The following is a 24,749-nucleotide window of genomic DNA, read 5'->3' on the forward strand; positions in this document are numbered from 1 at the left end:
TTTAGTGCAGTTTAATTTCCACAAGGCATGTTTTGGCCCTTCTATGTTTAAAATCCATGCCAATCATCAGATGAAGGAGAACATAATATGCATGTGAACTGACTCAATATGCGGAGGAACTCAATGTGTGTGTGCATTAGCTAGTACATGCCTCAATATTAAGTGTTATTAAGAGATTGTAGGTTGTTCATATGCATTGCAGTTATGTGCAAAAGCAACCTTTTTTTTTTTTTAGTATGAGCTCATTTTTGTACAATGTTGTGACCTTTTTTTGTATCGCCAACCTCCCCACAATTTCGTAATGATTATCGTACCTTCATATTGTGATAATATCGTATCGTGATGTTTGGATATCGTTACATCCCTCGTGTTACGGGTTGCGCGCGACAGCTTTCAGACCAGCCATTTGGTATAATTAAAGGGGGAAGTCAACACAAACTTTTTCTTAATATTATATTATACGTACCCCCACTAAACCACTGTGTTAGACTAGTGGGATCTCGTAGAACATGCTGTAAAGAATTTTGTTGTTGTTGACTTATCCTTTAAGATGACTGCACACCTATAACTGGCATTGTTCCCCCACTATTCAGATCTAGATATCCAGTACAGAGCAGAATTGGACCGTGACCCAGATGTGGACAAGGTGAAGGTGGTCACACAGTGCTACAGCACGATAGAAGCGTCATCCAACGTCGCTGATGTTTACAAGATGACAAACGGAGAAACAACATCTTTCTGGCAGTCTGACGGCAGCGCGCGTTCACACTGGATAAGGCAAGGGCATTTGCTTTGAAATATGGGACGATTCAACATTTTCCAAATGATTTTCCTTGGCCTGTTTCGATGTTGAATATCGCCTCCTTTGGGTTCTCAGGTTGAAACTGAAACCGGATGTGGTTTTGCGGCGTCTGGCCGTTGCCGTGGCTGCCAACGACCACAGTTACATGCCCCAGCTGATCTCGGTAATGGTGGGCAAAAATCTCCATTCCTTGGACAAGATCAGAGACATCCGCATCCCCAGCAATGTGACGGGCTACGTCGCGCTCTTGGAGAATGCCAACATTACACACCCATGTGAGTCATCACCTGTCAGTTGGCTTCATTTCGTAATCATTTATGGCCCTTTTAGAGAATTTAGTGGAGCGTGTGTTTGGTAAGAATGAAACCTCTCTTCTTAAGTGTATTATTATTTTTTTAACATATTTTGAATTATAGCCGTATGAATTCATAACGCTGATCTCGTGATCTGTTTGTTATGTGCTTGTAAATGATTTGCAAACTAACAATCCAAAGACCTTTGGCCTGACGTGCAAAGACTCATTCAAAATTGTCAGAGCCTTACACTACGAATCTATAGAAATTCAGCACGGCATTTCTACACTGTCCACTCCATCAGTGTGTTCACAACCATGCGTGTTCCTCAAACCCCAGACATTCAAATTAACATCAAGCGGTGCCTGAGCGATGGCTGCGACACGCGGATTCATGGTTTGAAGACGCTGGGCTATCAGATTACCAAGAATAAAGAGGTGTCTGTCTCGGATGCTTCAGCCATCTGGTACCTGTCTCTCCTGACCTCTTTGGTCACTGCCTCAATGGAGACCAACCCTGCACTGGCTCAGACTGTACTTCAGAGCACTCAGTAAGTTTTGTTGGGGGGGGGGGGGGGGGATCAGTTGTATTCATCTGTGGTCTGACAGAGTTTAATCAAGTATGTTGTTGTTTTTCTTCAGGAAAGCATTACAACACATGCCACCATTGTCCCTTATGCCATCATCCACCAAGTTCCCCAAGTTCTTCTCTTTGAACATCTTAGAGGAGGTGGATGCATTTCTCCTCAGGATAGCAGAGTAAGTTAGGCCTTGCTGGAATTTCCATCACCACACTTCAATCAATCAATTCAATTTATTTCACTCTTTAAAGTAAAAGAAATGAAAGGGGACAGAAAGAAGTAAAACTTTGTTCAAATGTTTACTACTTTTAGTCCAACTCAATGCCCGTTTGTCATTTTGTGCGAAGTTGCTGCGTGAGTCCCGATGCCGAGCTGACCCTCCTCGCCTTCGCTCTAGCCAGAGGCAGTGTGGCGAAAGTGCTTCAAGCCCTTTCCTGCATCAGTGACCACTTGGAGACAGAATACAAGGCCTCCTCCCTCATCACGTCAATGGCTGCCGTTCGGCTGCAACTCCAATATCGAAATGGTAAACGTGTCTGGTTTTCTATATTTGTCATTCCGTTTTAAGCAATGTTGAAACTTGATCTCAGTAAAACTCGAGTCTATACAAAGTCTGGAATATTCCCATGTAAAATACACTTGACCCCTTGTATACTAATTAGAAAATGCTTTTTAGTTGGCATCAGTTACATGTAGATTTTTTTCCTATACGGGCGGGCCTGGTCAATGTCCCCCACGAATAGCAGGGATGACTGTAATACCAATTTGTAAACTTTATATTTAAATACCAGCGCCATGTGTCTGGATATTGTCAATCATATATTATTTATTGTAAAGTGTACAAAACCGTCCCAAAAATATTGCAAATATTTTCCAGCCCTTTTCAAAGCAGTTATACTGTATTTAGCACATACCGTAAACCAGCTTACATGCATACTGTTGACATCAACATTTACGTTTTGATACCAACGGTCAATTATCATAATGTGACATCGCAGGGAAGCCCCTCCAGCTGCACTTACAAGCATGTGATGCAAAGAGTAAAGAGGAGAAATCAGGACCAGAGAATATGCTTACAGAATCCTCCACTGGGGATGGTAATAATTTCGTGAGAAAATAAAAACACTTTTTCTAATCTTGATATGACCATCACATTAAAGTACAAACTGCGTGATTGATGCTCTCAATAGGTTTTCTCACTGAAAGTGGCAAGAAGAAAGCCAGTGTGATCCTGTCAACCGAGGACCAGAGCAACTTTCAAGTCACTCAGATGAAGATCAATGTGGGTATCCTTACGATGAATTCAATCGCTTATTCATTTTAATGATCTTCACATGATTAAGGAAATTAGTTAATAACCGCCTCCCTCTGGATTTATAAGGTTCGAAAAGGCGCCATTGGGGCGAAATGTGGCTTGGTGTTCGCCTACAAAGATGAGGAACCGTTTGATGCCGGAAAACATTTCAAGAGGTTCAAAAAGTATGATACGTGGGACTACAAAGACTACAAGGAGTTTGTACAAGACAAGTAAGAAGCACTTTTTTACATGCGTACAACAATGCTTTATATTGCAAGTATAGTACTTAATTTTCGAGCTGAGCTGATTGGATGCGGACGTGTTTGGAAGCGATTCCATGGAATCTTGCCATCATTGTTTGGCTATAATCTGAGTTTGTAGAAAAAGTCCAATATTAACTCATTCACTGCCAGCCATTTTCACATTTCGCAATCCCGTTCGCTCACGGCTGTTTTACTGGATTTTGACTGATTTTGCAAGGCCCACAGAATATTGTGTTCAATTGCTATAAAAGCATGGAACCTACCAAAAGAAAGATTAAAGTCTCGTCTTTCATCAGGAAAAAAAGTACGTTTCTATCTGTTTCCATTCTGCAGCAATTAGCATTAGAAGAGGGATAAGTTTCATCAGTTTTCACAAATCTGTTTAAAATTTTAAGTAATTGAGCTTTTTTTCTACATGGCCCTGGTTGATCTCCTTTGCTCTGCTGCCACCTGCTGGCCGTTTGTGTAATAACTACCATTTCTGCAACCGTTCTTTGCAGTTGAGAGGCTGCACCCAAAGCCTTCTGTATGCTCTAGCATAAAAAAAAAACAAAAAACAAAAAAAACACACACGTGTAAATACGTCTTTAAGACACTTAGAACATTAAAAAAAAACGTATTTATACGTTATTGGGAGCAAATGAGTTAAGCGTTTTCTGCTCTCCAATAGCTAACTTGCCATACATTTGGACTGAATTTCAATCTGAGTTCCGGTACAACCAATAAGTCGCATTTTTGATGCACAATTCTCATATAGTTCAGTCAGTAATGCAAAAAAAAAAAAAAAAAAAGTCAGTGTTTGAGTCTGTACTCGAGATACCCCAGCAGCTTGGGGGCTCTGGCTGAGTGGTTTCAGTCAAACGCTGACACATCATGTTGTCACTTGACCTGCAGTGTGAGGATTCCAGCGCTGTCGGAGGAGGAGCCGATTGGCTGGTTTGAGGTGGAAGAGGACTGGAATGATGTGGAGATCAAGCTGCAGCAGTGTCGTGTTGCAAAGGTAAATTCCGTCTTGGGATCAAACTGGCAAGCTAACTAGATCGTTTTCTTGACCTGTGTTTTATCCCCCATCAACGTTTGGACCATAACAGTGTTTTACTTAAAATATTTCCTCTATGTGGTAGAGGGTATTTAATCTTGATGCAGTATGAGTTGGCTTTTTCACTACAGGCTGTATGTGTCACTAGTGTGACATCATGTCAGCGCATCATAGTGTAACCTACCAGAGAATTTCAAGAACTCGCTACACAAAAAAAGGGAAATTGAATAGCATACAGAAATGAGCCGAACTGAACTATTTAGCACAAATTGGACTTTTTAGACTGATCGCGTTCACCAATGTTTAACTCTCGTCCCTGTCTTCTCAGTTTTTGATGGTAAAGTTCCTGTGCACCAGGCAAGACGCCGCTGAGCGCCTTGGGGTGCAGTCCCTCAGCTTCAGTGGATATTCGTGTGCTGGAACTGAGAAGCTTGAAGAGCTTGACGAGCTTCGATCTGCGGACGAGCACTGCAAAAATGACGCCGTCACCGGCATTTGTCTCCTGAACAAGACTTTGTTCTTCATTCAACAGCTCACACAAAATATGGTATTTAGAAGCAACACTAATGAGGAAAGTGTACACAATTATCGCAGTAATTGCTGTCTTGAAAAAAACCCAAAACGTTTTTTCCTTTAGGATTCCTCTCACGTAAAGCTAAAGTGTCTTCTGGACTTCACTGGTCTTAACGTGGACCTCTTCTGGAGTTTCTACACTAAGCTAATGGAGATGTGAGTAGTAGCAGCCACCATTTGTCCCTTAACTCATTCACTCGCCGCCATTTTCACATTTCGCAATCCCGTTCGCTCCCGGCTGTTTTACTGGATTTTGACTGATTTTGCAAGGCCCACAGAATATTGTGTTTTATTGCTATAAAAGCATGGAACCTATCAAAAGAAAGATTAGAGTCTCCTCTTTCATCAGGAAAAAAAGTATGTTTCTATCTGTTTCCGTTTTGCAGCAATATGCATTAGAAGAGCTAAGTTTAATCAGTTTTCACAAATCTATTCAAAATTGTAAGTAATTGAGCTTTTATTTTCTAGATGGCCCTGGTTGATCTCCTTTGCTCTGCTGCCATCTGCTGGCCGTTTGTGTAATAACTACCATTTCTGCAACCGTTCTTTGCAGTTGAGAGGCTGCATCAAAGCCTTCTGCATGCTCGAGCATAACCCCCCCCCCCCCCCCCCCCCCAAAAAAAAACGTATAAATACGTCTTTTGGACACTTAGAGCATTTAAAAAAAAAACGTATTTACACGTTATTGGGAGCAAATGAGTTAATATGACCACATTTCTTCTGTCTCAATCCCACTTAACTATGCTTGTGCCTTTTTGTCTCAGTGAAGGGGAAGAGGTGTTGAAAAGCAGAATTCATCTGCTCCAGTTGCTGCAAAACTGTTTCTCCATGCTGCCCAATCCTTTGCCCTCCCAGGGCCCAGAGATGAGCAGCACAACGGCTGACAGAGCCCCAGCAACAGATGGGCCATCCACATCCAGCAGGACAGAGCCTGATTCTGTCAGGGCTGTCCAGCAGCTCTACTCTCACCTCTGCCACAGTATGAACTTTATACCCATGTCCCATTAACATCAATAACGATTTGATTTGGAGATTCCTGATAATGTCGTCATCCCTTTGTTTCAGTTGTGAATGAACCAGAGGGGGCGACATTTATGGAAAAAGCTTTGCACAAGGAGGCTGTGAAAGCTATTCTTAATGGGGCAGCTGTTTTCTTCCCTGATAAACATATTCGGAGGGACAAACTGTTCCACATGATGGTGCGTATACATATGTATTCTGTAAAATGTATTTTTTTTTTAATGTGTTTATTGAATGTTTTTATTTTGCAGAAAAATATCACAGAAGAGGATCAGCTGCCATCTGTAAAAATTACATTTGAGTCATTGTGCAATTACTTCAGGTAGGTATACCGGTACTGTAAATATGTAAGCACGTCATATTGTCACGAATATGTGCATTCAACACATTGTACGACTCCATGCAGTGATATGGATCCAAGTGGCCTTCTTCTGCTCCCACCGAAAGGCGCTCAATCTGACTTTGACATCAGCCCAATTTTGGCAGTGATGGAGACACTTCTGCTCGTGGCAACACAAGAGGTGAGATCACTGACAGCTCTTTAATTATGGCGATGAAAAGACAAACAGATTTACAGCGCAATCCCATTTTTTGTTTTTAAGTTCAACAATTAGCAACAATGTCTTTTTTTTTGTGTGTCCCACTGTAAAAATCCGGCAATAGTTCTCTAAGCTGATGTATGTTTGCTTTTATCTGAAGTGTGAAGTTATGATGTCGGAGTGCAGTGGTGGACCCAGTCGGCAGACGGTGTTGCTGTCCCTGTTCTGGGCTCTTCAGGGGAGCCTTCTCTCTTGGTGCTACCTCCAGCTCAAAGGAGCCACCTCTACTGCTGTGACCATGGAGCTGGCCAGAGTCATCCTATTAAAATGTTAGACACAACCTTTCACTATGGTCTGATTCTATGTCTTTATCGAAAGTCCACATTTTGTTATGCAACGAACTTAACAGCGAGGTGATGATATTGAATGTGTTGACCGTTTCACTTTTTTTTTTTTTTTTTTTTTTAAAGTGTATAATGTTGATTTCTGCTCTCTCCACAGATGTGGATCAGTTCTTGAAAAGTATCAAAAGTGTACTTGGCTCCTTGCTGGATAGATACACTGGTACTGAGATTACAGACAAACTAGGCAAATCTATCATTGCCACAGTCTTCAGACAACTGGTATTGCCCATTTAGAATCATGATTTTGAATTGGACAGTTGTATTTGAGTTGACGTTGCTGAATCGAATGAAACATGTGCTCCGGCAGCTTATTTTCCTCCTGGAACTTTGCTCTTTGGACATTCCGCACTGTCTGCTGCTCAAGAGCTTCTCTTCTCTGATTGAGCTCCTCAAAAATATGTCCAGTGGCACAGGAGACAAATTTTCAAAGGTTAGTGTAAACTGTGTATTACTTTTGAATGTATCAGACCTTTTTTAATCACTCGTTAACGTGGTTATAGGGAGAATCACAAAAGCACGTCAGTAATATCCTATATGTGTACAATGAAAAAGCGATTACAATTGCACCATAGTCTTTTTTTTTTTTTTTTTTTACATGCCTAGTTGTTATTGATATATAGACTACATGGGAGAGTTTTTTTTGTTTTTTTTGTTTTTTTTTACATGCCTAGTTGTTATTGATATATAGACTACATGGGAGAGATGTAGTATGTATTGTCACGTTGAAAACAAAAAAACATCAGAAGGACATTAATATGAATCACTTTGACATTGTTAGGTGGACCAAGAGAGTTGGCACCAACCCCAGCAGCCAGTGGTGCTGAGGACCTGGACAATGGAGTCGTCTCATAACTACGAAGATAGCCGTCATGAGACCAGCATCTTCGCCTGCCCTGGTGCTACGTCGTTTGAAGTCGTGTTTGATGAACGCTGTGAGACAGAAAAAAGGTCACAGGAGAAACATTGCCCTTTTTTTTTTTATTGCTTTCTATTAATCCATCCTATTCTCTTTTACAACAAAAACGTGAATAATTGTCAAACCGGTTATCAGCCCATTCATAACCACATCTATATTTTTTGATTTTCTTAGGTATGACTACCTGGAGTTCACTGACTCCAGAGGTGGAAAGGTCCGCTACGACATGAAGGTTGGAAGTGAGAAGTGGCCAAAGGTAAAAACGAAAACATTTTACTATAAGATGCTTACTTATTGACCTTTTTATATGTATTTCTTCTCTCTCACGCTCTCTAGAAGGTAACGTTTGACACAGGCCCTCAGCTTCAGTTCCTCTTCCACTCTGATAGTAGCAATAACGAGTGGGGTTACAAGTTCACTGTAACAGCCATGGGTCTGCCAGACATCACCATTTCATGGATGTCCGACCTGCAGCTGCTTGTGGCTCGACTAATGGGGCGTCTCGCCTTCAGAACTCTGGCACTGAAATCCCCTCACGGTGAGACAACTGTTATCTGAAACTGTGGTTCTGATTGGCTTCTTGTTTTGACTGTCTTGTCTTTCATTGTTTGTCACAAAAATTTCATCCATTTGAACCTGCAATAATAAATATATACAGTGCTTGGCAATGTTTTCGAAACAGTTTTTATGTTTATGCCAATGCCGCCCTTTATTAGAAGCATTGTCCATCCTTTATCTGAACCGCTTATTCTGGTAATACCAAAATCAATTTGTCTTGTTTCTGTATTTTGCATGAATGTAGAAATGTAATGTTTTTAAAAAAAAAAAACAGAAATAATATAAAAGGACTTAATATATAAAGAAACACTTTTTTGCAAAGACTTCCTTGTCCTATACAGTACCAGTCACCAGGTTTATTGCATATAGTATATTAACTGGTAGTATATGTATAGCGGATTTTTCACATCATTGATCCTCTGTTTATTCAGCGATACGCTCTGTGAAGGAGCTTCCACCCTGGAAAGTGTCCCACGTTCAGTCTTCACCTCTGTGGAAACCCATTCTACGACACGGGTTGTGTGAATCAAGGGACACCGATCAGATAAAAACAGTTCAGGTATGCCAAAGTATTCTGAATATTGTCATGTTCTTAGCACATCTCATCTTGACATCCCTTTGCAGGTTACTCGTACATTGTGTTTTTTTGTATATTAGATTAGCAAGTGTAATTTTGATGATGTGACGAGGCTCCTGGAAGACTTTGCCCGATGGAACCCTTCTCAGGAATCTACAGACAGCAGAACAGAGCTGATGAGAAACCTCGTGCAGTCCTGCAAAAAACAGGCAATGAGGAATGAACTCGCCACCGGGACAATGGCGGACCATGCTGTGAATGCCATTTGGGCTGTCATGGTCTACCACACACCAGGCCTTATTCATGCCCTCAAGACCTATGGTAATTCTCAGATTTAACAGCATAATCTCTTTTAGTCCGTTCATAACTTTGTTATCAAGTAAAATCAGTTGATCATGATAATATCTGTCTCGCTTGTTTCTGTTTTATTCTTTTATGTCTAGTCAATCAAGAATGCAAGTCCTGTCTAAATGAGGACTTCGTGCAGGTGTATTCACTGGCAGACAGCATCAGAACTTGGATGGTAAGCGTTACAGGATCCTCGACTCCTGATGAATTGCTCATGACTTTACAGTGTATGTGATCACGTCCATAAGCTTAAGCTGTGGTTCGTGTTTTCTGCTAGTTGGAGATGAAGCAGAGGTATATTGTTGGCAAAATGAATGCTCCTGATGAGAAAGGAGGTACCGACGAGGTCACAATAGAGACCTTAGGTGAGCGTCTCTGGTTATTCTTGTCTTTAATCATTGTATTATTCGTATAATGTGAAATCATTTCTTTCTCTGTAGCTGAGATGTGCATTGAGAAGTGCCTCCTGCTCTTCAGATTTTCTCCTTGTGGTACACCATGCCCCGACGGTGATACTTCCAAAACTGCAGAGGGCAGCAGCGCTCTTCTTCACTGTCCAAGTTCAGTGTCAGAAGACAATTTCCAGGCTAGCGCCTCACTTGAACATTCCACAGCATCTACACAGGAGACCATTGAAGCCAAGCCAGTTCCGAGCCAATCCTCCTCCTCCTGCATGCACTGCAAGTCGGACAACAAAGGCTCCACGGAAAGCCTCTCTTCCTGGGGCAGTCCAGCCTCCCCTTCTGCATTAACCCATAAAGCCCCATTCAGTCGGGCACGGCTACGACTCCTGTCTTGCCGTTCGATGGAAGAGCCTCGCACGTCCCCCTCTATAAAGGATCGCTATCCAATTCTCAAGCACATACTCAACTTCCTAAAGGACAACGCCCTCACAACAGCAAAGTGGGTAACAGTTAATCTCCCATTGTATAGTATTTTTTATTAACTCATTGCTCCCAATAACGTGTAAATACGTTTTTTTTAATGTTATAAGTGTCCCAAAGACGTATTTATACGTTATTTCGTTGTTGTTGTTGTTTTTTTTTATGCTAGAGCATACAGAAGGCTTTGATGCAGCCTCTCAATTGCAAAGAATGTTGCAAAAATGGTAGTTATTACACAAGCAGGTGGCAGCAGAGCAAAGGACATCAACCAGGGCCATGTAGAAAAAAAGCTCAATTACTTACAATTTTAAATAGATTTGTGAAAACTGATGAAACTTAGCTCTCTTCTAATGCTAATTGCTGCAAAACGGAAACAGATAGAAGCATACTTTTTTTTTTCCTGATGAAAGAAGAGACTTTAATCTTTCTTTTGATAGGTTCCATGCTTTTATAGCAATAGAACACAATATTCTGTGGGCCTTGCAAAATCAGTCAAAATCCAGTAAAACAGCCGGGAGCGAACGGGATTGCGAAATGTGAAAATGGCTGGGAGTGAATGAGTTAATTATGTCATTCAGCTGTTAAACATGCTGTTTTGTTTTTGTTTTTTTTCTATTATAGTGTCCTGCAGACATTGTCACTGAACAAAGCGCAGGCCATTAGTGTTTGCGAAGTCCTGGAGCTAGTTCAAGAGTGTTTGCGTTCGCTGGGAAAGCCACACCTCTTTCAAGCTCCTTGCATCCTGTTCCTACAAGAGCTGTTAACATGCCAGAAAGACTTCACCAGGTACGCAATCAGACATTTGTATTTCAGTGGCTCATATAAAAGTCAAGAGGTTATTTAATTAAATTGTTCTTTTTCAGTTATTTCTCTCAGTTGTCAGACAGCGGGCGAGAGCTCGGGGAGCAAGTGCGACGTTCCTACCATCAGTTGGTGCTCATTCTGGTTGAAGCAGTGCAAGGATTCAGTTGTCTCAATGACAAGTAGGTGTATTTTTCCATTTCCATCGCCACTAGAAACTGGTTGCAGCTGGTTGTGTTACGAGCAATATAAGCTTACCCTCGTCATTCCTCCCCAGAGCTCTTCTTCCAGCCCTGTCTTGTGTGCAAACCTGCTTGTTGCACCTTCTCGACTTGAACTGGGATGTGCCCGACATTCCCCTCTTCTTAAACATCAAGCTGCCTGAACTCTTACTCAGCATGTCCCAGGAGAATATTAGTGTTCATGACGTTGCTGTCAGGTAAAATTTGAGCCATGGTTGAATAGATTAGGCATCGGAAGTATAGACCATTTTTCTAATAATCAGTACGGAATGTATATCAGAGGTTTTATTTAAATATTAAATAATTCTGTGGTCTGTGTAAATTTTTAGTCAGTGGACAGACGAGGATGAAGTTGAAGACTACAAGAAGAACCAGGAGTGGATGGATGAGTGCATGGATGGAATGTTTGAGAAGTGGTATGATAACATTGAGGAAGAGGACTTGATGAATGACAGACGGAAGGTACATGAAAATTTAAAGTCCAAGAGTGTGATTGAAGTTTAAGAATTTGGAAAAGTGATTTAAATTGTTTTTTTTTTCCTGCAGATGCACATGTTCATTGCACGTTACTGTGACCTGCTCAATGTCGTGATTTCTTGTGATGGCTGCGAAAGGATGGCACTTTGGCACCGCTACCGATGTCTGCAGTGCATGGATATGGACCTCTGCAAGACGTGCTTTCTCAGTAAGCTACTCGCCGCTATGCACACCTCAAACTAGTTCAAGAGCCAGAAGCATTATGCACTGTGTTAATATGGTAAAGGCAATTTGATGTAGCCAACATTTCTACGCATTAAATAGGTGGCACTAAGCCCGAAGGCCATGAGGACGACCATGAGATGGTAAACATGGAGTACGCCTGCGACCACTGCCATGGCCTCATCGTCGGCAGCAGGATCAACTGCAACGTGTGTGAAGACTTTGACCTGTGCTTTGGATGTTATAAGGCAAAGAAATATCCTGACAGGTGACACATTCAAGTTCAAGCAATTCTCAGCGTTGTAATCTCAAGTCTTGTACTGCGCCGCTAACACTAAATGCTAACTATCCCTTAGCCACCTGCCCTCGCATCGGATCACAGTTTACCCGATGGTGACCATTAGAATAAGCGACCTCCACCGATTGATTCAGCCGTACGTCCACAACTACTCCTGGCTCCTGTTTGCTGCTTTGGCACTCTACACTTCAGAAGTGATTAGTGAGAAGCATGTAGACGGCGAATCTTTGGACAGCACCACCTTGAGTCAAGCGGAAGCCCTGCAGACGACCTGCTCCAAGCTCATCACTGACTGCTTGCTCAAGGGGCAAACCAGCAAAGGTATCAAGCATTTTTATTTTTTTAATTGAAAATGCAATGTAAGAGATTTTTTTTTGGGTTAAACTTGTGTTTATCAGTATCTCAAAATCTGTTGGCTTCCAATATAGGTCTTCGCTCTTCAGCTTTGCTCAATCTGCTGTTGTCCAATGACTCAGCCACCGACAGTGAGCTGTGTCCAGTCCCAGTCTCCCCAGAGTTTTCTCAGGAGGTCAGTACGGCCACAGACACATCATCGCTCCCTGGGAGTACTGCAGCAATCTGCTCCCCTTCATCGCCAAAAGACAAGGTGAGCTACAAACAGATATTTATAGCATACTGCATTTATGCCACTCTCCATCTGATTTGCATTTATTTGGATGAAACTATAATTCTAGTCAGTTTGAAAGTTTATGCTGCGACTGCGTTGAACATATCCACTTGTCGACACACTTCTAGAGTAAACCATCAGGAGAAGCCCAAAAGTCGAAAGAAGAGAGCTCTCTTCCCACTGCTCCCACTGAAATGTTTTCAGCACCCAGCACTACAGAGATGGAGAAAAGAAAACTTGTTACTCAAGACACTTTGGAGTCAATCAGCCTTAGCAAGACGCCCTCTGTGTCCAGCGAGGACCCGCCTTCTCCTGGGATCCGACGTAAGCTCCTTATATAAGCTTGATTCTAATCACTGTTCATTCAAGGGGAAGTCGACCGAAAAATATTCTTGACAATATGTTCTATGCACCTTCACTAATCTCAAAATATTAATTAAGATTAATATTGTTTGTGGATTGTAAATCAAGGAGCAAAATTCACCTTATCCATTTTGCCACTTGCTATCTATCAACTGAAAATGACATGACAGTTGCTCAGGGCTCAGATAACGACCAATCACAGTTCGCCTGTTTTCTGAGTTTGGTCATGTGACGTGGGCAAAGATGAGCCGTGATTGGCTGTTCCTTGATCCCTGAGCAGCCGTGATGTCATTTTCACTTGACATTTCATATTCCACAAAAACAATATTTTTACTAGTGGGCGTGCAATGAACATGTTATTGTCACAAAATCTTGGGGTTAAGGTTAAGACTTGCACTGCTGCTTGATTCTACAAAATATATATATAATTTTATTTTATTTTTATTTTTTGTTTTATTTTTTTAAATACAGCTTCAGGGTCTAGTCTCACGGTCAACTCTCCAACATCAGAGATTGTCAGGGAGACTGTATTCCTGCTTCCCAAGGTCCCTCTCCAGGAACATGTCTTTGCAGAGTGCTCCAGAGAGAGGATCCTGGGACTTCTAGCAACCATGCTCCCATCTGTCAAACAAGTAAGTTACTGTTTTAAGTTTGGGGGAGACTTGTATTTAGTTTTTATTAGCCGTAAATATCGGTGCCGATAATGTTCTTGATTCTCCTGTTTTTTTTTTTTTTTTAATTTTTTTTATAGGAAAGCAGTCTGAGTCTGCCCAGTGTTAGCTCCATACTGCACCAACTTTTCAGGGCAGTCATTTGCAATGCTGGGTCTCTGAACGAGACATACCACCTCACCTTGGGGCTACTGGGACAGCTTCTGATGCGAATACCTCCAATCGAGGCCGATTGCGCCGTCACAGAGGCCCTCGCAGACAAGTACGACTTGCTGACGCATGACGAGGCAGCTATTTGTGACACTCACGGATGGAAGACCACTCGGTTGCTTTTCAGCCTGGGAGCTGTCTGTTTAGACAGGTATTATGACTCTTAAAGCTAAACATTAAAATAATATTTCCCTTGCTGTAATGCACTTATTCGTTTCATATCCAACATGAAAGTTTTTCTGCAATTATTGCCATGATTACCCCTTCCTCGTTCTTGTTTTTTTTCGTTTCAGTCGTATTGGTTTGGATTGGGCATGCACAGTAGCAAATATTTTACACGATCTCAACACTTGTCCTGGTTGGAGCACAGTCATTGCTGCTTTCACCGATCATTGTATGCAACAGCTGCCACAAAGTCTGAAACGCACCAATCTCTTCACCCTCCTGGTGTTGGTGGGCTTCCCCGAGGTAAGAAGACGTGCAAAATGTACCATGTCGTGTTGGACTTCGATTTTATTTGACTCTCGCACACATAATGAGTTGTTTTGTGCTTCTCAGGTGTGGTGCGTTGGCACACAGACCGTGTTTATTGACAACGCCAATGAACACCACACCATGATCTTACTCAAACATTTCACAGAAACAAACCAGGCGGCAGTGGTGGATATAAAAACGCGCAAGAGAAAAACGGGTCAGTATTCTAGTAGTGTCGGAACGCACGCACACATTTGGTAAAATTGCAACAATCAACACTGTGGACTTGACTTTCTTTGACAGTCAAAGACTACCAACTCATCCAGTCGCAGGATTCCACAGTCTGCCTTGCAGGGCAAACTGATAACCAATGTTCGGCAAAGACGCTGCTCAGCCGCTACCTGAACAACTTCATCTCCATCATCTGCCACCTGCTGCAGAGCAGCCAGGAAAATGGCTCTCTTGATGCCGTGGAGGCTTCTTGGGTTCTCTCTTTGGCCCTAAAAGGACTCTACAACACTCTGAAGGTACCTGTCTTGAATTTGAAAAAGTCAAATACCTATGTCCTTCAAAATTCTATTATCTTAAAGGCAGGGTCTTCTGTTTTCACTCAGGAAAATGCACTATATAAATACAGGATGTATACCCATGAACTCCTTCTCAATCTACACCTCTGGGCTTCTGTTAATGTGTGGTGGTGATTTTTTTTTCTCTACCCCTACCCCCCAGCCTGTATTTTGCCATTTTGTGTTTGTTTTGTCAACAGCAGGACGTTTCTGTGGACAGGGTTAGGGACAGTCGTTTACCCTTCCAGCCAATCGCAGAGCGGGGGGTGGCAGGGGGCGTGTCACTCACTGTAGGCCGGCCGAATTTGTTGGCTGTATGACGTCGCTCCCGCCGCAACTTGACAGCACGCACGTTTTTGTTTTTCTCACTCACTCACTCACTCACTCACTCACTCACTCACACACTCACACAAGCTTACTTCATGGAAGTCACATGGTCTCCCAGGCGTGAGTGAGTGAGTGAGTGAGTGAGTGAGTGAGTGAGTGAGTGAGTGAGTGAGTGGAAAAAAAAAAAAAAAAGATGCGTGCTGTCAAGTTGCGGCGGGAGTGACATCATGCAGCCGACAAATTCGCCCGGCCCCCGTCGGCCGACAGTGAGTGACACATGAGAACAGTGTGTGCACATTAATGATAGTGAATGAAAATATTTTCTCCTCGTTATTCTGTGTAGAAGCATGGAGTGGCGCAAGCTCAGGAAGCCATCCAGAAGTCAGGATTAACCCAGCTGCTTGTGAGCAAGTGCAGCAAGGGGACGGGTTTCAGCAAGCTGTGGTTGTTGCGAGATCTCGAGATTCTCTCCATCATGCTTTACTCGTCCAAGCGGGAAATACATTCCATGGTTCAGGACCCCGAGCGGGATCAGAGAGAGCAAGACTCCGATCATTCAAGCAGCATTGCTGATGACGCAGATGTCAACAGGCCAGATCCACTTGATGGCCTAGATGAGGAAACTAAAATTTGCTTCCAGGTGATGACTGAGACTACAAGTACTTCTTTTTACTTTTAAAAATGAAGTAAAAAAAAAATACTGCTATATATGAATTAACTAGGATCTTCCCTTCTGGCACAGATCGCCCATGATGCCTTAAACGCCCCTCTGCCCATTCTACGAGCCATGTATGAGTTACAGATGAAAAAAACAGAGTCCTTCTCCATGGAGGTGCAGAAGAGGTCAGTCTAAAGAGCTCCCACATTCTGCATTATACTCTGCATCTAAGATTTCCCACGCGATTATGTGATGTGCACGTTCGTTTCCAGATTTGATGGCGAGGAGATAAAAACTGACGATACAATCCGCACTTTAGCTCAGAAATGGCAACCAACTAGACGGGCTCACTCGGAGGACAGAAACACCAAGGCTGTCGACACCGATATGATTGTGGCGTCTTGCATTGTGAGATATTCAGAAAGAAATTACTTTTAAATTTAAAAAAAGGGTGTAATAATTGCTCCGAACGTTTTCCTTTGACAGTCCAAGCCCAGTCAATGTGAAAAAGCCACAGACGAGGTGAACGTGGTGACACAGAGACTCATCACCAACTCCGAGAGCGACCTGCAGATCAGTTACGCCAAACAGCGGCGCACGAAAAGCTCGGCGCTGTTGCACAAAGAACTGGATCTGCGCAGCAACGGGGCCGTTCGTCAGTACCTCGTGAAGGTCAACCGCGCCATCTCCACGCTGTACGCTCGCCACGTGCTGGCCTCCCTGCTGGCCGACTGGCCCGCCGAGGCGCCGTTGAGCGAGGAGGCCTTGGAGTTGAACGGCGCTTCCCACATGGCCTACATCCTGGACATGTTAATGCAGCTGGAGGAGCGGCTACTGTGGGAGAAGGTGACGAGTGGGAGGAGCATCGAGAGTCACTTGTGCTATTGTCAATTGTGATTTCACTGAGTCTCAAATATGATATCGTTCAGATTCTCCAAAGGGTTTTGAAAGGCTGCAGCCAGAGTATGCTGTGCAGCCTTTCCCTCACTGCTTGTCAGTTTATGGAAGAACCAGGTATGGCAGTGCAAGCCAGAGAATCCAAACATCCGTATGACAACAACACCAACTTTGAGGTGTGTATATTTTTTTGTGGACCTTTTTTTTTTTTTATTCTTTACATCATCAAAAGCCGTAGCCAAGAGATTTTATTGTATATTGTTTGTCAATTTAAATCTCAAATTTGTATTATTTTTTTTTACCTCAATAATATTGGCATTACAGTATTTACCGTTGTAAAGCTCAATGTTGCATCTATCTCCTGTTTCCAGGATAAGGTGCACATCCCAGGGGCCATTTACTTGTCGGTGAAATTTGACTCCCGCTGCCACACAGAGGAAGGATGTGATGAATTCGTCATGTCCAGCAGCAGTGATTTCCTTCAGGATGTCCACATATTCAGTGGCTCTCCTCAGAAATGGTCCGATTTTGAAATTCCAGGTGGGGGTCGTTTTCCTAGTTGCAATTCTGCAACTCTGATTCGTTGCAGTGTCGAGATCCTGTGACGTATCTTTTCTCAGGTGATACCTTGTACTACAAGTTTATGTCAGACATGAGCAACACGGAGTGGGGCTACAAGTTTACGATTACAGGGGGTCACAGGGGTCGCTTCCAGACAGGTAGCGATGAAGCCGCCACTCTTAGATATCGAGGCGTCTCGTTAGCTCTGTTCTCACCATCTGTGTGCTTTTTGCTTCTCACACAGGTTTTGAGATCCTGAAACAAATGTTGGCTGATGAACAAGTGCTCCGTCAACTGTCATTGACGGACATATGGGAGTGGCAAGTAGGCGTGGCCTGTCGCCAGACCGGGAACCAGAGACTTAAAGCCATTCACCTCTTGCTCCGCCTCCTGCAGTGTCAATCCCAGATGTAAGTGCGAAGACTCGTTTTTTTTACACTATCATTCTCTGCTTGGCTACTTCTGATATCAGTGTATCCCCATAAAGTTCAATTTTAATTAGTTTGAGCATTGGGCGCTATTTAATATGAATAGAATGTTTTTACACGGACTTCAATGTGTTTTTAAGGGGTGGGGTTGGAAATCCCATTTAGCATTTTCAAACTACTATCATTCATAGTAAATAATAGAATGTTAAACAACACAATATTTTCTAATATGTGTTCACAACAGTCAGAAACATTTGTTGATTATTTCTAATTTTGACAAATATACAGGACTGTCTCAGAAAATTATAATATTGTGATAAAGTCCATTATTTTCTTTAATGCAATTAAATAAGCAAAAAATGTCATACATTCTGGATTCATTACAAATCAACGGAAATATTGCAAGCCTTTTATTATTTTCATATTACTGATTATGGCTTACAGCTTAAGAAAACTCAAAATATTCCCAAGTCAAAATAGTAGATAATGTTATAATATAGATAATATTTCCTCAGACCAAGTTAAAAAAAAAAATGCTATAATCAGCAATATTAAAACAATAAAAGGCTTGCCATATTTCAGTTGATTTGTAATGAATCAAGAATGTATGGCATTTTTGCTTATTTAATTGCATGACAGAAAATAGTGGACTTTATCACAATATTCTAATTTTCTGAGACAGTCGTGTATATTTCAAGAAAAGTCACTATATCGTATGAGATTGGCACGTCAGGAAGAGTCCAATCCATCTGGATAATATTACATCAAACCTCCTTTGCATTCGTATGAACGGGATTTGCATAAAAGGCTTGATAAATGCCTCTCACGTTCTCCACCACATTGTCGTGGTGAAGTTTGTGTTTAGGAATTTGCCTGAGTGCCGACCGGCTCCGGTTCCATCTGGCCCAAATGGCAACGATGCACTCTCATTTGGTGTTCTCAAGGTTAACTCAACGGAGTAGTATATAAAATTTTGCTTTCATGAGAGTCTTGACTGTGTGATATTTATCTTTTGCTTTCGTTGCATTTGATCAATCCGCAGCTTTTTTTCCCACCTCCTTTTGGGTGTGCCTAAATATGGATTTGTTCTCACTTGCAGAGCCTATGAGCTGACCCTGCTTCGACCTCTGTGGCAGCTCTTTATGTCCATGGAAAACAATTTAAGCCAGGATCCAACAAGTATCACCGTGCTGCTACCTCTTCACAGAGCTCTCACTGAGCTCTTCTTCATTGCGGAGGCCCGCGCGGTCGTGAGTAAACGACAACCACACGTGCTGGGAAAAAAAAAAAGAAAAAGAAAAAAAAAAAAGACAGGCCACGTCTTGCATTGCATACTTCGCTTTGCTCTTATAGGGTGACAAATGGGTGTGTTATGTTATTGAATCCTATCTAAGAATATACATTGAATTCAATCATGAGTTTTGGGTGGGTTTTTTTTTTTGGTGCACAGAACACGGGTCTTTGATATCAGGTCCAAGTATCACACTGAAAAAAGTCTATAGGCCCAAAAGTGTCTCTTTAATTTGGATAAAGTTATGACATTTATTTGGGCTGGCAACATTATTGTATTGATTAGTTTGAGTTGATGATTGAGATTTTTATTTTTTTTTTAATTGGTTTGTGGTGACTTACACAGTTCAAATTGTGTCCCTGCTGAAATCTAGCACTGCTTACACAGTATGTATTTATCAAATATATCATGACTATTTTTCAAGCAAGTCGACACATTCCCATTTAAAAAAAACAGGTGTATTTTTTTATTTTTCATACCATTAGTAGTAGTTAAAGGAGGCCGATAACTGTTATTTTGTAGCCATTATTCTTTTGCAGTAAAAAGGAAAATATTTGTCAACATTTTGAACAATACAATGTCAATACTTCATCTATGTGCCTCTTATTCAAACCGAAAAACGTGTAAATGTGTTTTTTTTTTATGCTTTTGGCTTCACTCTCAAACTTTTTTTTTTATTTTTTATTTTTTTTATGCAAGAGCATACAGAAGGCTTTGATGCAACTTCTAACACGAAGAGGTGGCTTAAAGCAATGTTGATTACAAAAAACGGCCATCAGATGGCAGCATAGTATAAAAGATCAGCCAGGGCCATGTTGCAACAAGCTCTTTTTGACTGTTTTTTTCACCAGGAATGTGAATAATGATGAAACTTAGCTATATTCTAATGCAAACTGTTGCAAAATGGAAACAGATGCAAATATAGTATTTTTTTTTTTTTCCTGGTGATAAAAGAGATTATATTCTTTATTTTGGTAGGTTCCATTATTTTATAACAATAAAAGTTCACTGTATTCTTTGGGCCTTGCAAAATCAGTCAAAAAAAAAAAATCCAGTAAAACAGTCAGGAGCGAAAATACGTCATACATCTCGCTCAATCTGCTTGCTTTGAATGAATAATAATCGTCGTGAACGCATTTTCCATCCCGAGGCGCAATATGGACTCTTTTCCTCACAAGGTTTGGGGCTGCTGCTATGACAATAAAAAGTAATTATAACTTAGAGGATGCCAGCTGACTTATTGGTCAGAATTGAAGTCCATCTCCAACATTTGAAATAAAAAAATAAAAAAAATAATTAAAAAAAAAGTAGTGAAGTAATTGTCAACACCCACCAGAGGGCAGTAGCACAACATGATCGTTTTTGAGCTTCTTGTTTACCTTCATATAGTGTGAATGGAAGGGTGACAGATGAATATTGTATTTATTTAATTTAGCAGGGACAATTGGTGGTGGGATTTGTTACGGGCGTTAGGCCCAATAATAACCAATAACTTTGCAAATGGAAGTCCTATTTTGAATTTGTTCATTCTCAATTTAACACTTGCATACTGATATTTGGCGAGCAATCCTGCATTATGGATCTGTTTTATGGCCTTCCATCTGTTATCGCATTTAAATTAGACTTAAATGTCTCTTACATTGTTGAAGCTTCAGTCCTTGCAGGCCTATTGAGAATATAAAAAACTTTTAACCCCCTGGAGTGAGTTATATTTGGGTATTAAAATAGTTTGCCACGCACTGCCGAGTGTACAAATTGTGCAGTCGACGTACGTTTCTCATATTGGGAGGATGCAAATAGATGGTAGACTCAAGCCTCGGCCCATTTAGCCCCACGTGGTCTTATCTGTGCTCCTCTAATTTAGCCCTTGTGCTTACATCTCTGCAGTAAAGTTCTTGCAGAATCACTCGATTTTTTTTTATTTATTTTTAATCTGTAAATGTATTTTATGTTTTCAGACACAGGGCGTCCTCCAGGAGTACTTGTTAGCAATGACCACAAATGAACACCTTCGAAGTCATACAGCGCTGGTAAGGTTTTCATTTTTGCTTATTTTGACTTTGCGCATGAGAAATATTCACTATGATGCCACCGGTTGTATGTCACGTTGTCCACCCAATTTGAGTCAGTTGAACGTGGAGGTCTCTTTATGTCGTGACTCATCGAGCTGCTGATGTCCAGCCGAGGCGCTCGCCCTCCTCCCCCTCCATCTTGTTTTCAATGTGTGGGCAGCACCAAGAGGACTTAATGTAGTTGCTGACTAATTACACTCCATTATCATCTGCGTTAGAGCACGCCTCTGCCTTCTCTATATTTACCCTTAAATAGAGCCTCGGGTTAGAAAATAGTAATTTCATAAAATCATACTTTTTCGACATTTCTTAATTCACCTTGCCGTGTTTGTTCTTTTTCTTTCGACCTATATTTCATTGTCATATTTTCACTCGGGCCATAGCAAAATCAGTTTTACCTTGACACCATCTTGTTGCTTCTTGGTGTCACATTGAATATTTAGTATTTAGTCAAAAAAAATATATTGTTTTGCCGCCATCTTGTGGGATATACCAGCAGTTATAAACGTTTTTAGAGGCATCAATTACTTGCAGATTTTCGATTTTGGGCATTGTTATGAGTGTTGTTCCGATACCGATACTGATATCGGCAGAGGCGCCGATACTGCATTAAAATGATATAAGCACTGATATAAGAACACTGAAAACTGGCTGTTAACACCCAATGCCAAGACTTGCTTAATCAAATAAAATAATAAGTATCTTTCCGTGCTTGCGCTGTGACGTCCTGGCCATGTTTTTGATGGACAAACTGATCCCTCTCCATTTTGTCACGTAGGCTCTGAAGAACATCGCCGCCATCAGCCTGGCTATCAATTACCCCAATAAATCGACCACGCTGCTGAACGCGTCCCAGTGAGAGACCCCGAGGGAGACGAATGAGGCGAGCAGCCTTAGGGAGGGGGGAGGAGACACACACACATCTTGATTCTTGATCATGAAAGGGAGACGGAGCAAAAAAGGCTCCCCGAGCAAGCCGGTGCTCTTCCACTCCACCCCCCCCCCCACTCGGACAGGAAACATACCGGTGGCTTTTTGCAGCGCTCTTGAATCGAGCTGCTTGAGGCAGACACAACAAGCACTTTTTTTTTTTTTTTTTTTTTAACACTTCCTCACAATCCCCTTTGCCTTAGATGAAGCCCACATGTCTGCATGTGCATTCACATGGAAATACTGTGGGGTCTTTTTTTTTTTTTTTTTTTTTTTTCTTTTAAAAATATATTTTTTATTGGGTGATGCTGTGCCGAAGGACTTTGAAGTTTGCCAAATTCCCAAACTGTCACAAAAAAAACATGTTCCTCTTGCCTTTTTAGAAAAAAATTTTTTTCAACAAGTCGGAGTCGAGCATTGTCGAAAACGGGTCACGCTGACGCTGCTTGGTTGTCTCAGCGGACATGCGGAGCGTCCTAAAAATAAAGTCCAGGGCGGTGAAATCTCATTTGCCGTCGCACGGGGTCGGGTGGGGGAAAAACGCGCCGAATCTTTCCTTTCCTTCCCCCTATTTTCTTTCCAGATAAACTGACACAGATACAGAGGAACTATCATAGTATTTGGGGACTTTTGTTCCAAGGTTCAAAACGAGTACCTCGTCATGCCAGATAAACGTGATGCCTTGTCGTGGCGTAGAATCGGGATTAGGATTACAAATGAGGGAAGATTGAGAGCCTTTAAAAGGGACTCGCCAGTGAATTAGTACAAACCAACTGTAACGTCATCTCATGAGAACGAGTAACAAAAAAAAGTCTCTTGAATCTCTTAAAGGAACATTTTGTTTTTTTCTGGACATGAATCACTATCAAAGCAGAGTGTCGTAACTGCAGATTCGAGAGCTCGTGTTTGGTGATCTGTATCCGTGCACTCTGAAAATATTTCCACGATATGGTTGAGTTTTGTTTTTTTTTTTACGGCTATGGATCTTCAATTACGCATATGCGCCTCGTGGTTTACGGATGCAAATATGCAGTAGAAGAAAAACGCTTCATTTCCATGGCCCAAGTCAACTTGCCGGACTACTGTTGTCCTCTCGACCAACACCGGACCAGAACTCGTGTCACAGAACGCTGTCATTGGTCAGTCAGTGATGATCGCACACACTGACTGGAGGTGAGGATGAAATAGAGATTCATGTAAAAAAAAAAAATCCAAACTGTTCCTTTAAAGGCCTTTAGTTTTAGCCGCAGACTTTTATTTATTGTTGTTTTACGACGTGTACCTAAAAAGTTTGCTAGTCCTGATGTCGTTTCAATGTCAGACGACGACTAACCGCGCACAAGACGTTGTGTATAGCGCGAGTAAACACTCTTAGCGTTAAAAAGAAAGGGACGGTCTTCAGCGCCATCAAACTGTTAGTCTAAATGTCTCCAGATGAACACGTTTGCTTGTTGACGTAATACCTCATCTGATGAAGACAGTTGGTATGGCGTGTTCACGACTCGAGTGGCGAGAGGAAAGTTTATTAGTCGTTAGTGTGCTCTTCATTTGATATATATATATTAAAAAAAAATAAAAAATTGTTGTTGAAATTATGTTTATGCCAAAGAAACCCTCAGCCGTGAGAATCTCCAAATGGGCTCCGAACTGAGTCCCCTTTAGTTTATTACATATCAATTAAATGAGAAGCTTGAGCAGAAGACACCTTTGTAGATAAGTTTCTTATTTTCATTTTTAACTTTTTTGTTGTTGTTGTTGTTACTTAATTTTGGATGAGAGTCCTACAGGATAAGTAGGAAAGCTTAGTGTTTTTTGTTTACACAAATCTTGAAATAAATGAGGACAGGAAGAGGTAATTAGCCTCCCAAAAATGCCTCACCGATCTACCACGTGCCTAAAAGATTTTAACAATCAAGCAATCATAGTTGAACGAGTGAGAATTATTCATTTGATGTCATATTTTCATTTGAGATTTATTTTTTTGTAGCTTTTTACTTTTAATGTTGCATTGTTTGTTTCCTTGCGGATGCTGGATTCTTGTCGTTTGAATGTACATACTGTATTTGTGAATATGATCACAATCACTTATGAATATCACTATTGGACACTAACGGACACGTTGAGTCTGATTTTGTATGCATGCCACATTGAAGGCGAAAACAGTACTTACTTGGGTTGAGCCATTTCTAATAAAAAAAATACCTAAATAAATAATAGAAATGACGTCAATACAACCTGCTGTCTGCTTTTTTTTGTGTGTGAAGTTTTTCTCTGCAGAAACAGATGTATTGATTACTTAAGATGACATTGATCACAGCCCACACATTGTCAGATTACAGCAGCACATCACAGGGTTCTTTTTTTTTTTTTTTTTCTTGCTGGCTGTAGGAAAACTACAGATAAAAAGGGTAAAAAAAAAATAAAATAAAAATACCATGCAGCACATTGGTATGCCTGCTTTCTCTTTATTGCCTTGCTTCACGCTGTGCTTTTGTGCACGACCTGGTCTGACTCCTCATGCACTCCGTGTAATGTAGAGC

General features: G+C 41.5%; 1 protein-coding gene across 1 annotated transcript in view; it reads left to right on the forward strand.

The window, feature by feature from the left end:
* zzef1 (zinc finger, ZZ-type with EF hand domain 1) overlaps positions 1–24,443 on the forward strand; it is a 27,605-nt gene extending 3,162 nt beyond the window's left edge. The window contains exons 5-55 of the mRNA XM_077505687.1: positions 594–777; positions 878–1,077; positions 1,435–1,645; positions 1,737–1,853; positions 2,023–2,201; positions 2,674–2,772; positions 2,866–2,957; positions 3,057–3,202; positions 4,130–4,235; positions 4,603–4,821; positions 4,912–5,003; positions 5,612–5,826; positions 5,913–6,046; positions 6,119–6,189; positions 6,274–6,388; positions 6,567–6,735; positions 6,908–7,029; positions 7,118–7,240; positions 7,589–7,758; positions 7,901–7,982; positions 8,063–8,264; positions 8,716–8,843; positions 8,942–9,182; positions 9,305–9,384; positions 9,487–9,574; positions 9,650–10,112; positions 10,715–10,879; positions 10,957–11,076; positions 11,172–11,333; positions 11,466–11,598; positions 11,683–11,821; positions 11,938–12,103; positions 12,192–12,454; positions 12,562–12,740; positions 12,890–13,085; positions 13,596–13,756; positions 13,876–14,156; positions 14,299–14,473; positions 14,564–14,696; positions 14,783–15,006; positions 15,716–16,012; positions 16,115–16,215; positions 16,303–16,438; positions 16,517–16,876; positions 16,960–17,103; positions 17,299–17,467; positions 17,548–17,646; positions 17,733–17,898; positions 19,016–19,166; positions 21,166–21,237; positions 22,058–24,443. Of these exons, the coding sequence (XP_077361813.1) occupies positions 594–777; positions 878–1,077; positions 1,435–1,645; positions 1,737–1,853; positions 2,023–2,201; positions 2,674–2,772; positions 2,866–2,957; positions 3,057–3,202; positions 4,130–4,235; positions 4,603–4,821; positions 4,912–5,003; positions 5,612–5,826; positions 5,913–6,046; positions 6,119–6,189; positions 6,274–6,388; positions 6,567–6,735; positions 6,908–7,029; positions 7,118–7,240; positions 7,589–7,758; positions 7,901–7,982; positions 8,063–8,264; positions 8,716–8,843; positions 8,942–9,182; positions 9,305–9,384; positions 9,487–9,574; positions 9,650–10,112; positions 10,715–10,879; positions 10,957–11,076; positions 11,172–11,333; positions 11,466–11,598; positions 11,683–11,821; positions 11,938–12,103; positions 12,192–12,454; positions 12,562–12,740; positions 12,890–13,085; positions 13,596–13,756; positions 13,876–14,156; positions 14,299–14,473; positions 14,564–14,696; positions 14,783–15,006; positions 15,716–16,012; positions 16,115–16,215; positions 16,303–16,438; positions 16,517–16,876; positions 16,960–17,103; positions 17,299–17,467; positions 17,548–17,646; positions 17,733–17,898; positions 19,016–19,166; positions 21,166–21,237; positions 22,058–22,138 (8,321 nt within the window). The 3' untranslated portion in view covers positions 22,139–24,443. The remainder of the gene's footprint in view (positions 1–593; positions 778–877; positions 1,078–1,434; positions 1,646–1,736; positions 1,854–2,022; positions 2,202–2,673; positions 2,773–2,865; positions 2,958–3,056; positions 3,203–4,129; positions 4,236–4,602; positions 4,822–4,911; positions 5,004–5,611; positions 5,827–5,912; positions 6,047–6,118; positions 6,190–6,273; positions 6,389–6,566; positions 6,736–6,907; positions 7,030–7,117; positions 7,241–7,588; positions 7,759–7,900; positions 7,983–8,062; positions 8,265–8,715; positions 8,844–8,941; positions 9,183–9,304; positions 9,385–9,486; positions 9,575–9,649; positions 10,113–10,714; positions 10,880–10,956; positions 11,077–11,171; positions 11,334–11,465; positions 11,599–11,682; positions 11,822–11,937; positions 12,104–12,191; positions 12,455–12,561; positions 12,741–12,889; positions 13,086–13,595; positions 13,757–13,875; positions 14,157–14,298; positions 14,474–14,563; positions 14,697–14,782; positions 15,007–15,715; positions 16,013–16,114; positions 16,216–16,302; positions 16,439–16,516; positions 16,877–16,959; positions 17,104–17,298; positions 17,468–17,547; positions 17,647–17,732; positions 17,899–19,015; positions 19,167–21,165; positions 21,238–22,057) is intronic.
* The last annotated feature ends 306 nt before the right edge of the window (positions 24,444–24,749 follow it).

The sequence above is a fragment of the Festucalex cinctus genome, chromosome 18 (genome assembly GCF_051991245.1).
Source record: "Festucalex cinctus isolate MCC-2025b chromosome 18, RoL_Fcin_1.0, whole genome shotgun sequence".
NCBI classification, from domain to species: domain Eukaryota; kingdom Metazoa; phylum Chordata; class Actinopteri; order Syngnathiformes; family Syngnathidae; genus Festucalex; species Festucalex cinctus.